This window comes from Acomys minous, assembly GCF_964271855.1.
Source record: "Acomys minous genome assembly, chromosome: 9".
In the NCBI taxonomy this organism is placed as follows: domain Eukaryota; kingdom Metazoa; phylum Chordata; class Mammalia; order Rodentia; family Muridae; genus Acomys; species Acomys minous.
This window is the reverse complement of record NC_140490.1, coordinates 69412598-69427639: the sequence shown is the minus strand read 5'-3', so window position 1 is coordinate 69427639 and position 15042 is coordinate 69412598. Positions and strand designations below refer to the sequence as shown.

At 40.4% G+C, this 15042-nt stretch overlaps 1 protein-coding gene and 1 pseudogene across 2 annotated transcripts; both read right to left on the bottom strand.

The window, feature by feature from the left end:
- Positions 1-6454: 6454 nt before the first annotated feature.
- Positions 6455-12894, bottom strand: LOC311605871 (putative vomeronasal receptor-like protein 4; annotated as a pseudogene). Its single transcript has 2 exons — positions 12863-12894; positions 6455-7132 (listed from the first exon to the last, which is right to left on the bottom strand). The product of its transcript is annotated as a putative vomeronasal receptor-like protein 4 (transcript).
- Positions 12895-13257: 363 nt separating this feature from the next.
- LOC311605870 (putative vomeronasal receptor-like protein 4) lies at positions 13258-14163 on the bottom strand (the record flags this gene model as incomplete). The annotated part of the gene is made up of 1 exon (XM_084796726.1): positions 13258-14163. The coding sequence occupies one exon, from the start codon at positions 14161-14163 to the stop codon at positions 13258-13260; it is 906 nt and encodes a 301-aa protein (XP_084652852.1).
- Between the last annotated feature and the right edge of the window lie 879 nt (positions 14164-15042).

Genomic DNA, 15042 nt, shown 5'->3' with positions numbered 1-15042 from the left:
AGACAGAGACTTCAGCTTTAATGAAACTCTCCCTGGCACAGCTGAGGGGATCGAAGATCTTACCTCCGTGCACTCACCTGGACCTCTATAGTGCAGACAGGCTCTGGGGCATCTCTGGGAAGGTGACAGGTGACAGGTCATATTTTTACCATCTGGATCTCTGGGGCTCTTGGTGCCATCAGGTATTGCAGTTTCATGTCATCACAGTGTCAGGGGGAAGGAAGGGCTCTGCACAGCTTCAGTCCCTGAAGTTCAGTTTCCCTCTCTCCCCACAGTTACCACATCTGTTTTGCTCAGAAGTTATTTCAAGCTTAATTAGGGTTTAATTATTTTATTTTTTTTACTTTATTAATTTATTGTTGTTACATCTCAATGGTTATCCCATCCCTTGTATCCTCCCATTCTTCCTTCCCTCTCATTTTCCCCTTACTCCCCTCCCCTATGACTGTTCCTGAGGGGGATTACCTCCCCCTGTATATGTTCATAGGGTATCAAGTCTCTTCTTGGTAACCTGCTGTCCTTCCTCTGAATGCCACCAGGTCTCCCTCTCCAGGGGACATGGTCAAAATTGAGGCACCAGAGTATGTGAGAAAGTAATATCCCACTCTCCACTCTACTGTGGAGAGTGTTCTGTCCATTGTCTAGATCTGGGTAGGGGATTAAGGTTTACCGCCTGTATTGTCCTTGGCTGGTGCCTTAGTTTGAGCGGGACCCCTGGGCCCAAATCTGCCTATCATAATGTTCTACTTTTAGGTTTCTAGGACCCTCTGGATCCTTCAACTTTGCCATTCTCCCATGCTTCTCTCATCTAGAGTCCCACTAGAATGTCCTCCCCTCTGTCTCAGTTTCCTGGTAAGTGAAGGCTTTCATGGGACATGCCCCTTGGGCTAATATGCAGATATAAGTGAGTGTATACCATTTGAGTCTTTCTGCTTCTGGGTTAACTCACTCATTATGATCATTTCTAGCTCAATCCATTTATCCACAAATTTCGGGAATTCCTTGTTTTTAATAGCTGAATAGTATTCCATAATGTATATGTACCACAGTTTCTTTATCCATTCTTCTACTGATGGACACTTAGGCTGTTTCCATGTTCTGGCTATTATGAATAAGGCTGCTAGGAACATGGTTAGAAAGTATTTGAGGACATGAACAACTAACCAAGTTTCTGTGTGCTGAATTTCAAGCATCTCCAAACTGTTTTTTTCCTTCCCAAAGTGTCAGGCGGTGACCTGTCAAGGGACCAGATTCTGACACACAGACCAAATCTCTTCTTTCTTTTCCTTAAATCTCTTGTTAGATGGGAGTAGAGCAGATGATGCTCAGCACTGGGGATTCTGCTCCTTGAGCAATTCCAAAACATAGAACAGGATGAGTTTATAATTCCTTATTCTACCTGTGCCCATTGATAGTGGAGGCAGGTGCCATAACTGATATTTTTCATGGTTGAACCTTAAACACATTAAATATCACATGGTACTTGAAATATAAATGCCTCCACAATTCTGGCCTTACTTATAACATGTCAAGGACACATCTGAAACTTATATGTGCCCAAGACTGATCCTTCCAGATACATTTTATTCTAGTTTTTAGGAAGCCCTCCCTATCTCTGATGAAAATAATGTAAATAAATGTGGTTGAAGGACAGAGATAAGAAATAATGGTGTCTTCCTTTTTTTCTTGTAGAGAAAGCGCCACTGGGTGGCCTTGGGAGATGAGTTAGAGGTCAATTTTCTCACACATTGCCCCGGGTGATGGAGTCTCTACACAAGTTGTTGAAAAGGATAACATCACAGAAAACTAGACTCTCCATAGCTCTCTATTGAATAGGGAAATGCAAGATCAGAGAAACTAAGTTGTCCTTTACATGTGTAGAGTAGATAGAAGTTTAAAAATAAGAGTGGTTGGCCAAATGGGCCCAACGGGAATCCCCAAACAGCCAAGACTGCTGCCAAGACTATATGTTGCTCTCCACAAACTGATATCCAGGCCCCATTGATGAAAACAGCATCTACACAACTCATTAAAATGGAGATATTGAGTAGGTGCTGTTGTGGTTGATTTACCAGTATGGCTTAATAATGTTTATTATCAGGTTTATAATTATTATTATGACAGTATTTTCTTTTTTAATTTTATTTTATTAATTTATTCATATTACAACTCAATGGTTATCTTCTCCCTTGTATCCTCCCATTCCTCACTCCCTCCCATTTTATGACTGTGACTGAGGGGAACCTCCTCCCTCTGTATATGCTCATAGGGTGTCAAGTCTCTTCTTGGTAGCCTGCTGTCCTTCCTCTGAGTGCCACCAGCTCTTCCCATTCAGAGGACATGGTCAAATCTGAGGCACCAGAGTACGTGTGAAAATCAGACCTCACTCTCCACTCAACTGTGGAGAATGTCCTGTCCGTTGGCTAGATCTGGGTAGGGGTTTGAAGTTTACGGCCTGTATTGTCCTTGGCTGGTGCCATAGTTTGAGCGGGACCCCTGGGCCCAAATCTGCCTATCATAATGTTCTTCTTGTAGGCTTCTAGGACCCCCGGGATCCTTCAACTTTGCCATTCTCCCATGCTTCTCTCATCTAGAGTCCCAATAAGATATCCTCCCCTCTGTCCCAGTTTCCTGGTTAGTGAAGACTTTCATCACTTATATCTGCATACTGGCCCAAGGGGTATGTCCTATGATAGTATTTTCTAACACGCAAACAATCAGTCAAGACACAGACATCTGTTATATTTTAAAATAGCCTTAGTTAACCTGAAGCAGGGAAAATATGAATCCCAGTAACTACTTCCCATAGTGGAGCAGGTGTGGGATGCCTGTCGCAATCCCATGCCATCTGGTTCTAGTCATTTCTGTCAAGCTACCTCCCACCCATAATCCCAAATACTTGCTAATTATCATCATCTGGGCCAAGTCTTCATCCATACCAGCCATGTGCTTCTCCTTGACCTAAGCCATGGCAGCCTTCCTTCTTCCTCCTCTTCTCCTCTGGTCTCTCTTCCTCCAGATTCTCTCTGTCTCCTCAAGCCTTGGACCCTTAGCTGTGCCTATCTCATTTGCCCTGCCCAGGTGTGATGTCCTTTTATTGGTCAAACAGGTTAGGCTCTTAGACAAAGGACAGGTGAAATAGAAACAGCAAGCAGTAATTAGCATCAAAATACATCAGACCAACCTCCAACAAGGTACCAATATAGAGCCTTGACACCTGTTTTAATGGCTTTGGTACAGGAATGTTCTCTGCATGCTCTCAAAAGACAATTATAAACACGAAGCCAGAAAAAAATCCTTTATCTACAATGATATCCTAGCTGCAATATATGCTAGGGCAATGGTGGCACAAAGCTTGTGGGACTAACCAACCAAAAGCTGATTTAACTTAAGGTACCCATGAGATTAAAACCATACTCAACACTGCTTCGGTGACCAAGAACCTGAGATTAGACAGTCCAGGGACCTAGGGTAAAATCAAACAATACTGGTCTAAGAAAAGGAAAAAAATGGAACTTGTTAGGGAGTTCTAGCAGCTATCTGTATACCCTTGGCCAAAGAACAGGTCTTCTTCATTCAGGGAATTTCATCCTCTTCCATGGAGTCCAGCTTCCAGAGGGACGAACCTGGGATTGTGAGGCAGGAGGGGACACGTCCTAGTCAGCTAGATCAGCTGAGTCAACCCCAGCTGTCAGTGGAGTGACAGATGTCAAAAAAGGAGAAAAGCTAGGTGGTGATGGTCCATGCCTTTAATTCCAACAATAGGCAGGCAGATATCTGTGAGTCCGGCCTTTGCTGCAGAGGGAGTTCCAGGACAGCCAGGACTGTTACATAGAGAAACACCGTCTCAAAAAACAAAGACAAAGAAAGAAAGAACCAAAGAAAAGAAATATGATGTAGTGACTAAAGGACTCCTGAATTATTCGGCTGTATTTATACATCTGTGCCTTGTTCAGCAGAAAAGCTTCCTCATGTAGCAGATGGGAAGAAAGCCAGACATTACACAGAGAACGAGAGACCTTGGAACACACAGCCTTTAAACAGGATGTCTCTATCACACACACACCCCCACTCAGAGCTCAGGGAACCCCACAGAAGAGGAGGCAGGAAGAGTGTAAGAGCCAGAGTGGATGGAGGACAACAAGGAAACAAGGCCATCTAAATCAACACGAGCAAAGTGCACATGAACTCACAGAGACTCAGGCAGCAAGCGCAGGGACTGTGAGTGTCTGCACCAGGTCCTCTGTATGTACAGTATGGCTTCCAATTTGTGTTTGTGTAGGATGCCTGAGTGTGTGAAGGAATTGCTCTCTGGTTCTTTGGCTTTACCTTGGGTTATTTTCCCTCTGTTTGTGATAGTTCTCATTTTATCTTATTATATTTGTCAGAGAATGAATGAATGAATGAATGAATGAATGAACGAACGAATGAATAAAAGAAAACCTAGCCAGTAGGGTAAAGGCTAACAACTGATCTGTCATTTAAACTTTCTTGCAAGGGAAAATAGTTTTCTCTCACAAAGTAACACTGGATATATCAGGCACTCCATGGCAGGCCTTGTTCAGGAGTAGCTGTGAAACATATAATTGGATCACACAGTTTTTTCTGGGCTTTTATTTGGTTACAGCTTAGCGTTTGTTTCTCTTTTCTCTGGGAATGTTGTTTGTTTGTTTTAATTTCGTCTTCTTGGTTTTAAGTTGTTTTATCATTCTTTTGCAGAGAGTGTTTCTGTTTTTGTGGGTAGAGATGTGAAAAGCATCTGGAACAACTTTGGAGAGGAGAATAATATATTCAAACTATATTTGAACTCAAATTTGTTTTAAACCATAAAAATATAATAATAATAATAATAAACTTTGAAATAATAATCAACAAGGAGCACAGCACTCTGTTGTTTTGTTATTTTCTTTAGACAAATTTAAATAACTTTTTGTTTTTAAAATATAATAAAAACCAGAGGAGTTTAAAGCTTATATTTCTCTGATTAGGTTATTCAATAAAAGATAAGAAAATATCAGGTGGAGAACTCTTCATGCAGCTTCTGTCCAATCTGAGTTCTGAAGAAGAAATAAGCCACTCACAAACAGATGCCATGCTGGAGGTTCGTTATGTCACAAAAGCTGAGCACATATAAAGTATATTCCCATGTTACAAGGCGGCACTTAGATGAATGGACCGTGGCTGGGGAAATGGGTCAATAGTTAAAGTAATTTCCTTGCAAGTGTGGGTGTCACCTCATTTCAATGGCTGGTGTGGTGAGAGCTTACTTGTAATTCCAGCCTCAGAAAGCAGGGACAGGCTCTCCATGGAGGAACTTGGGAGTGGGATGAACCATTTGATGTGCTCTGTGTCTGACTGAAAGACCCTGACTGAATAGGGTGGAAGATGGAGGATGATTCCTGATATCAGCTTCAGTCTCATGCATGCAGATGAGCACAGACGTGCATGTGTGAAACCTCACATACAGACATGCCCACCCAGTCACACACAGGTCTGCCTACAAATTTACACATGTGTGTCAGCTCACTTAAAAACCTGTATACACATTGAACACACACACACACACACACACACACAAATGGAAACTTCAAAAGTTTCATAAAGCCACTGCTTCCTTAAGGAAATTAGGAAACAATCTGATAAAGCAAATGGATTTATTTATGGTTTGACAAATACAGGCAGAGAACATCTCTTTCTCTCTCAACTTCTCTGTATCAAGGTTACAATTTTATAACAGAAAGACGATCCAGGAAACGTCCTTGTGTCATCAAATCTGTGTGAGGCCTCTGAGGAGGCAAGTTCCTCCTCTAACAGTACCAGCCTTTCAGCCTTTCTTGTCCTTAAAGGTGGGACTGATTCCTCAATAATATTTCAGTTTATCATATCAATGTTCTGATAGTGAAATGTATGAGACATCTGTCTCTCTTTAGAATATCTTCTCCCCTGCCTGGACAGTGACATCTCAACATTTCTTTCCCTATTCCTCTCATGCTCATTGCTCCTAGAAGAGCCCATTGGTTTAGAAATGTTTCTGAAACACAGTAAGTAAGTAAGTGAATAAGTAAGTAAGTAGAGGAGTCGGTGTTGAGGGAAAAACATTAGTTCTAACAAGAAGGCAGGAAGTTTGTGGGTCCTTGTAAGATTTAACTGTAGCATGTGGATAAATAACATTCTAACTTTGGGTGACTGCACGCCCTCCTGCATTTCCTGATGATGGATGCAGCAAGCTAAACATCATGGTAGGAATGGTGGAATGGTTGGATAATAAGAATCCCTGCCAACTTCCTAGAGACTCAACCAGTCTTGTAGTATCTAGGACAAGCTGTCTGTAAAAGAAATAATCTATGATCTCAATCAGTTTACTGCTGTGATACGTTAGAATGGTAAAGCATAGCAATTCCAGTGTATCCAGCATTAGATCATACAGAACTGTGTACAAAAAGGAATTTATTTCTCATGGGACACGGCTGGGTTTAGCAACACAGACATCCCTGATGATCAGAACGAAGGGACTGAAAACAGCATAACTAAGCACTAAAAATGCTTTAATATTTGTGGAATCATGACTCACTCTGGAACCAGTGTAGAAGGAGAAAATGAAATCTGCTAAATAAAAGAAAAGGAAACAGGTCATGAGAGTGAGAACACTACATGTAGCTCTGATTTCTGGCATGGAATCATTTCCAGAGCTGGAGCTGTGAAGGTAGAGGACCCGGATGTGATGTTTATACAGTTGGAGAGCCATGGACCCACTGCTCCAGCCCATGAGACCCTGAAAGATGACATCATGAAGAACCATGAGAGAGAGGAAAAGCCACTTAACTGTGTCCCTGGATAGCAGCATATAGCAATACGCAGTATACATCCCAACTACAGACCTATTCACACTATTGCCTGCTGTGATGTATGAAGCAAGTTGGAGCTTATCAGGGAATTGAAGATCCAAAAGAGGAGGAGAAAGGCAAGAGCATGGCATGCAGTCTGTGGTTTGAACTTTCTCCAAAGGCTGGTCCTGGGACTGATGGTGAGAGATTGGACCACACTGAGTAGACAGGTGGTGCAGATGAAGAGGCAATGGCCAACCATTTCTAGATAAATTATAGTTTTACAGTCAACATCATCTGGGAAGTTTCTGAAATAAAAAATTGTGGCTATGTGTCTGACTCTAATGCAATAAAGAATAATGTGTTTACAAAAGCCAAGTTGGCAACCAATAACATGTAGATTGATTGGGTAGGACAGTAATTTGTCCATCTCCTTGCCTTGAGTGGGATGCTGTTATTAACCTCTTTCCTCTATCATCTCATGTGTGGTACTATATTAAAGATAACATGCCCCCACTACTTTTGTGCTTTTTCTGACCATTCCCTAAGAACATGCTCCCAAGGAAACATCAACATCAACCTCATCTTATGCATTATTTTTGTGGACTCCAAACAAAGGCACCTTGTAACATTTAATTTCCAAGGTTCATCAAATCAGTGATTTTTATCAGTCAGTAATTCTATCCCATATAAATGACAAGTAACCTAATACCTCATTCTGATTTGTGTAATTTTACCCTTGGCATCCATTTTCTGTTTTCTCATTTTTTTAAAGTTAAAATTAGGATTAAACTATAAATGAATTCATTTTAATTCCATTTTCACAAATCATAAATAGATTTATGTGGGAACTTTGTATCTATTTGTCTTCCAGAGTTTAGTTTTCTCTACAGGCCATCAAATTCTGCTATACCTATTGATCAGTACCTTGCCTAGTTGTCCTCTGAGAGGCTTCCTCTGGCAGCAAATGGAAACAAGTACTGGGCCCACAGACTGGTAAGAATAAACACTGTAAGGCAATTTTAAACACATTCAAGATACAAAATACATAGGAAAGCACAAGAGAAACATCAACTTTTACAGAATGCCATCAGAGCTTGGAAAACAAGCTCTACCTGAGAGCCTCACTCCAGTACACAATTCTGTCTTAAAAATACCTCAGGAACATTGTACCACAGTGACTAGCTCTGACTTATGTTCACTCATGAGGGCTTACACAGAACATGTGTCATTTCCTAGGTCACTTTGCCACAATGCCATCCTTTATAAGCTCCCTTAGCCATGGAGTCTCTTCATGACAATAGAATAGTAACTAGGACACTTGTAACTGATTCCTTCCTTGGATGCTTTGCCACTTTAAACTAAAAGAACATAACAAGAGACAGACCATGTGACTAATCCTATAATGCTCATCAAAATTAGTAGATGAATAAAGCCCTAATTTCTTCATGCTACATTTGTACTAGAAGCCAGGTGGCCAGATCAGACATACATCTCCACTAACACATACCCTAGGAGACAGAGTACTATATTCCTCAAGGAATACAAGACAAAAGAGGATTTCAGAGATATTAGAAAATTATCTCTGAGTTGTAAACTAGCAGAATCATTGAGTAGCTTTCAAGTCTATTTCCATTCACCTCAAAAGCATAAGAAACAAGCTTAGATTAGTTCATTTCAAAAGGAAATATCTTTAGAAGAAATGGAGAGGAAATGACAGCTTTGGACAACCATGTAATTTTAGGTCTTACTTCAAAAGTCTATATGCCACAAAATTTGAAAATCTAAATGAAATGGGTAATTATCTTGACAGCTACCAATTACCAGAATTGAAACAAGAATAGATAAACAAATTAAATAGCCCTATAGCTCATTCAGAAAAAGAAAATCTCATACAAAAAAAGCCCAGAGCCAGATGGATTCAGTGAAGAATTCTACCAGACATTCAAAGAAGAGTAAATACCATTTATCTCCAAACAAGTCCACAAAATAGAATCAGAAGGAATATTATCAAATTCATTCTATGAGGCCACGTTCAACTTGATGTCAAAGCCACAGAAAGATTCAACCAAGAAAGAGAATTTCAGACAAATTTCTCTTATGAACATTGTTGCAAAAATATTCAATAAAATACTTGCAAATCGAATCCAAGAACACATCAAAAATATCATTCACCATGATAAAGTAGGCTTTGTACCAGGCATGTAGGGGTATATTAATATATGGAACTCCATCAATGCAATCCATTAATAAACAAGCTGAAAGAAAAACCCCACATGAACATCGCAGATGCTGTGAATGCATTTGACAAAATCTAATATTCATTCATGTTTAAAATCTTAGAGAGATCAAGGACACAATGCCCATACCTAAGCATAATAAAGGCAATATACAGTAAGCCTATAGCCAACATCAAACTAAATGGAGAGAAACTTAAATCAATTCCACTGAAATCAGGGTCAAGACAAGACTGTCCCCTCTCCAGATCTCTTCCATATAGTACTTGAAATCCCAGCTAGAGCAATAAGACAATTAAAGGAGATCAAGGGAATACAAATTGGAAAAGAAGAAGTCAAATTATTACAATTTGAGAATGATTTGATAGTATACATAAGTAACTCCCAACATTTTACCAAGGAACTCCTAAAACTGATAAACACCTTCAGCAAAGTGGCTGGATAAAAAAGTCAACTAAAAAAAATCAGTAGCCTTTCTGTATACAGATAACAAATGGGCCAAGAAAGAAAATAGAGAAATTACACCCTTCATAATAGCCACAAATAATGTAAAGTATCTTGGTGTAACTCTAACCAAGCAAAGGAAAGACATGTATGAAAAAAAATGACATCTTACTAAAAGCAGTCAACAGAGTCAGTGAAATTCCCATCAAAATTCTTTCATAATTCTTTACAGAGTTTGAAAGATCAAGTCTCAACTTCATATAGAAAAACAAAAAACCCAAAATACCCCAAACAATCCTATACAATAAAAGATCTTCTGGAGGAATCCAGGATCTCAGGCTGTACTATAGAGCAACAGTAATTTAAAACAGCATAGTAATGGCAAAGATATAGATTGGTTGATCAATTGAATCAAATTGAAGACTCAGAAATAAACCCACACACCGATGGACACTTGATTATTGACAAAGAAGCCAAAATCATACAATGGAAAAAAAGCCTCTTTAAAATATGGTGCTGGTCTAACTGGATGTATACATGTAGAAAATGCAAATAGTTCCATATTTATCACCCTGTGCAAAACTCAAGTACAAGTGGATTAAAGACTTCAACATAAAACCAGATACACTAAATCTGTTAGAATAAGAAGTGGGGAAGAGCCTTCAACTCTTTGGCACAGAAGAAAATTCCTGAACCAATAGCTCAGGCACTAAGATCAACAATTAATAAATTGGATCTCACGAAACTGAAAAGCTCCAGAGTTTGTGTGAAAGTTAGATCTCCTTCTCCACTCACCAGTGGATAATGTCCTGTCCATCAGCTAGTCTGGGTAGGGGTTCGAGGTTTACTGCCTATTTTTTCCTTGGCTGTTGCCATAGTTTGCGGAGGACCCCAGGGCCCAGACTCGCCTGTAGTTTTCCAGGACCCGCTGGATCCTTCTATTTCCTCATTCTCCCAGGCTTCTCACACCTAAAGTCTCAATAGGATGGCCTCCCCTCTTACCCACTATCCTGGTAGGTACAGTTTTTCATGGGGACGAACACCTTGGACTAGTGTCTCGATATAAGTGAGTATATACCATTTAGCTCTTTTTGCTTCTGTGTGAACTCACTCATTATGACAATTTCTAGTTCAATCCATTTGTCCACAAATTTTGGAAATTCCTTGTTTTTAATAGCTGAGTAGTATTCCATAGTGTAAATGTACCACAGTTTCTTTATCCATTCTTCTATTGAGGGACATGTAGGTTGTTTCCAAGTTCTGGCTATTATGAATAAGGCAGCTATGAACATAGTTGAGCATATATCCCTGTTGTGTGGTAGTGCATCCTCTGGGTATATTCCAAAGAGTGGAATAGCTGGGTCTTGAGGAAGCCCTATTCCCATTTTTCTGAGAAAGCACCAGATAGCTTTCCAAAGTGGTTGTACTAGTTTGCATTCCCACCAGCAATGCAGGAGTGTTCCTCTTTCTCCACACCCTCACCAGCATCCACATGCTGTCAGTTGAGTTATTGATCTTAGCCATTCTGATGGGTGTAAGATGGAATCTCAGTGTCGTTTTGATTTGCATGTCCCTTGGATGGAGATGCCCGGTGGCACTCAGAGGAAAGATAATAGGTCACCAAGAAGAGACTTGATACCCTATGAGCATATACAGGGGGAGGAGGTCCCCCTCAGACACAGACATAGGGGAGGGGAGGGGAGTAGGGGGGAAGTGGGAGAAATGGAGGAATGGGAGAATACATGGGATGGGCTGACAACTGAGATGTAATATGAATAAATTAATTTTAAAAAATAAAAATTAATAAAAAAACTTTATAAAAAAAGTAAACAAATAAAAATAAATAAAGAAAAAAAAAGAAACTGAAAAGCTTCTGTAAGACAAAGGTCAATAGAACAAAACGACAGCCTACAGACTGGGAAAAGATATTCAACAACCCTACATCTGAAAAAGGGCTAATATCCAAACTATATAAAGAAATCAAAAAAAGTAAACACCACCAAATCAAATAACCCGATTTAAAAATGGGGTACAGAGCTAAACAGAATTCTTAACAGAGAAATATCAAATGGCTAAGAAACAAAGAAATGCTCAGCATCCTTATTCATCAGGGAAATACAAATCAAAACAACTCTGAGATTTCATTTTACACCGATCAGAATGGCTAAGTTCAAAAACTCATGACACCACATGCTGTCATGGATATAGAGAAAGGGGAACACTCTTCCATTACTGGTGGAAGTACAAACTTGTACAACCACTTTGGAAATCAATCTGACATTTTCTCAAAAAATTGGCAATAGTGCTGCCTCAAGACTCAGCTATACTACTCCTGGGCATATACCCAAAAGATTATCCACCATACAGCAAGGACATTTGCTCAACTATGCTCATAGCAGCTATTTCATAGTAGCCAGAATCTGGAAACCACCTATATGTCCTTTAACCAAAGAATGGATAAAGAAACTGTGGTACATTTACACCGTGAAATACTATTCAGCTATCAAAAACAAAGAAATCTTGAAATGTGCAAGAAAATGAATGTAACTAGAAATGATCACCCTAAATGAGGTAACCTAGACCCAGAAAGACACACATGGCATATACTCACTTAAAAGCGGAATTAGCCCAACATAGATGATCTCTGAGAGACTTCACCCAGAGAGGGATCAGGACAGGTCCTGGGACTCAAAGCCAGACTCTAGGAGAAGTGCTTTGAGTTGTATGGAAGAGTTTGGGGACAGAAGGCGAGGGTAGGGTTCAGCAGCTCCACAAGGAGACTATCAAGGTTGGCAGAGCTGGACCCAGAGGGTGCTACAGAAACTGATGCACCAACCAAGGTCATTGTAAGGGAGAACCTAGAGCCCTGTTTAGATGTAGTTGATGGGCAGCTCATTCTTCACTTGGGGAAAGAGGAGGGAGAATGGGGACTGCCTCTGTCATAAACTCTGGTGCCTGAGATTTGATCACTGGCCCCTGGAAGAGAGGCCCTGTGGGCACATAGAGGAATAGGACACAGGCTATCCAGATGAGACCTGATAAGCTGTGGTCAGATGCTAAGGGAGGAGGACTTCCTCCTGTAGAAAGTCTAGGGAAGGGGAGTGGGAAGGAAGATAGATGTAAGGTGGGGATGTAATGTGAATAAATTATAATTAAGAATGAAAAAAGAAGACCTAACATGGTTAGATTTGTCCCACATTGTCATCACTAGTTTCCTAACAATGTTGGAACCTAGCAATATCTAACAATTGGTGACCATATCTGCTATGTTGTGATGACTTCCCTTGTCTCACTGTCACATGCATTGTTCTATGCAAACACACCACAGAAAAGGGAAATGTCCTGACCTCCACTTACCCGACCCTATTCTCCTCTTTTGACAGAAGCATTGCCTGCAGCTCCCAGCTAATGGCAACCCAAAAGTCACCCAACAGGAATGGAGGAATGGCAAGGTGGTAAGAATCCACTTTCCACCTTCCTAGCAACCATTATCTAGCCTTAAGTGGTCTTGTACAAGTCTTATTCTTTACGTGAATTATTATAATATTTAATTGATTTAAGTTTTGGATATATTTTATTAGAATACTGGGGCAAAATGTGATATGGCGGCAAATGCTTCTAACACCCAGGTAGGGGGAGTCCTAGGCCAAGACCTGGACTACAAAGGGGCATCCCGGGCTGCTGATACCACATACTATGACACATACATGACAGTGCGTATCCTGACCTCATGAAGGAGCTCAAGGAGGAGTTTATCTGTGAGAACTGAAGGTCTTAGCAGCAGGGACATCTCTGCTCAGCAGGACAAAGGGGCTGAGAACAGCATAACCAAGCACCAGACACGTTTTAATATTTAGTATAAAGGACTCATGTGTCACCATGGAGCCTGTGTAAAAGGAGAAAATGAAGTCTGCCCAATAAAAGAAAAGGAAAAAGGTCATGAGAACAAGGACAGTCTGAGAAGCTCTGATCTCTGGACTGAAACTATTTTCACGCTTGCAGCTATGAAGGTAGAGGACACGCTTGTGATGTTTATAGAGGTGAAAAGAAATGTATCCACTGTTCCAGCCCATGAGACTCTGAAAGGTGAGATCACGAACAGTCATGAGTGAAATGAAAAGCCACTTAACTATGCTCCTGGAAGGCAGCATATAACAATACCCAATATACTCTGCAATTACAGATGTGTTCGTGCCACTGCCTGTGGTGATGTAGTACAATAAGTTAGAAGCTGTGAGGACATTAAAGATCCAAAAGAGGGAGATGTAGATAAGAACTTGTCTTGCTGTCCGTGGCCTGAGCTTTGACCAAATGGTGGTCCTGAGACTGATGGTGAGTGCCTGGACCACACTGAGGAGACAGGTGGTGCAGATGGAGAGGCCTCGTGCCATCCTTGCCAGAAAAACTACAGCTTTACAGCCAATATCTCCAAGGAAGTTTCTGAAATAAAACACTGTGGATATGTCTCTGATCCCTGTGCTGCAAATAATGATCATATTAGAAAATGCCAAGTGGATGAGAATAATGTTGACAGCCTTTTTCTCAGTCCCCAAGGCAGAAGTATATACATGTCTCACAAACATTAGGATATTCCCAGAAATTCCAGGTCCAGTAAGAAAAAGGAAGATTATTGTCTGGATAATGTTATTCCAGCTCATCTTCTAACTTCATGCACAGCGCTAGGAAAAATAATTTGAGAAATATATGTAAGATCCTCTATTCCTATGAAAAGAATGATGTCAAGTACATACACACACATGGTTCTTTCCTTGATGATGTCTGATCATATTCTTTGAATTTGTTGTTGTTGTTTTGGTTTGGTTTGTATTTTTCATTCCCATGGAAGTGATGATAGCTACAATTAGGGCATAAACTTGAAAGTTTCCTGCCTTTCACAACAAACATCCATCCCTCAGGTTCATATGAGCATGCATTTAGACAAAAACTAAATCCATGGCATCATTTTGTCATTTTTCATACCAACACAGTCCTGAGTATTAATTAGCCTGACAGGCTCCTTCCTTTTCCCTCATCTCACCCAATATGACCTCAGGATACTGGACTGTGTTGTTGCTCCTGACCTCTTCACTGCCCCATATGCAACCATCACTCAAATGGTGGTTGAGCTAATAAAAATCTTTCAGCTTCTCCAGAAAATTTTGCTTAGCCAAATGGATCAGCTTCTTAGGGGAGGCTATATGACATATTCCATTTTCCATATCTCTTTACCATAAGTGGCACAGAAGTTAATATTTTGTGAGAGGTGGGGACAAAAATCCTGTCCTCTCACATCAAGATGGGAGTAAGCCTGATAGCACTTGTCTTTTGTTCCCAGTTTTTTATATATGTCAAATATTTTTTAAAGTCATTTTCTCCTCCTCCTACCTACCTTGCTCTCACTGTCTGTTTCTACTGTGAATTCTCCCCCAAACAAAACACCAGGAAAACATTTCCTAGCTCACCTACTGACCTGATGAACTCTTAACCAAAGATGTATTTATCTGACTATATATTTTAAGGTTTGTTCAGTCACAAGA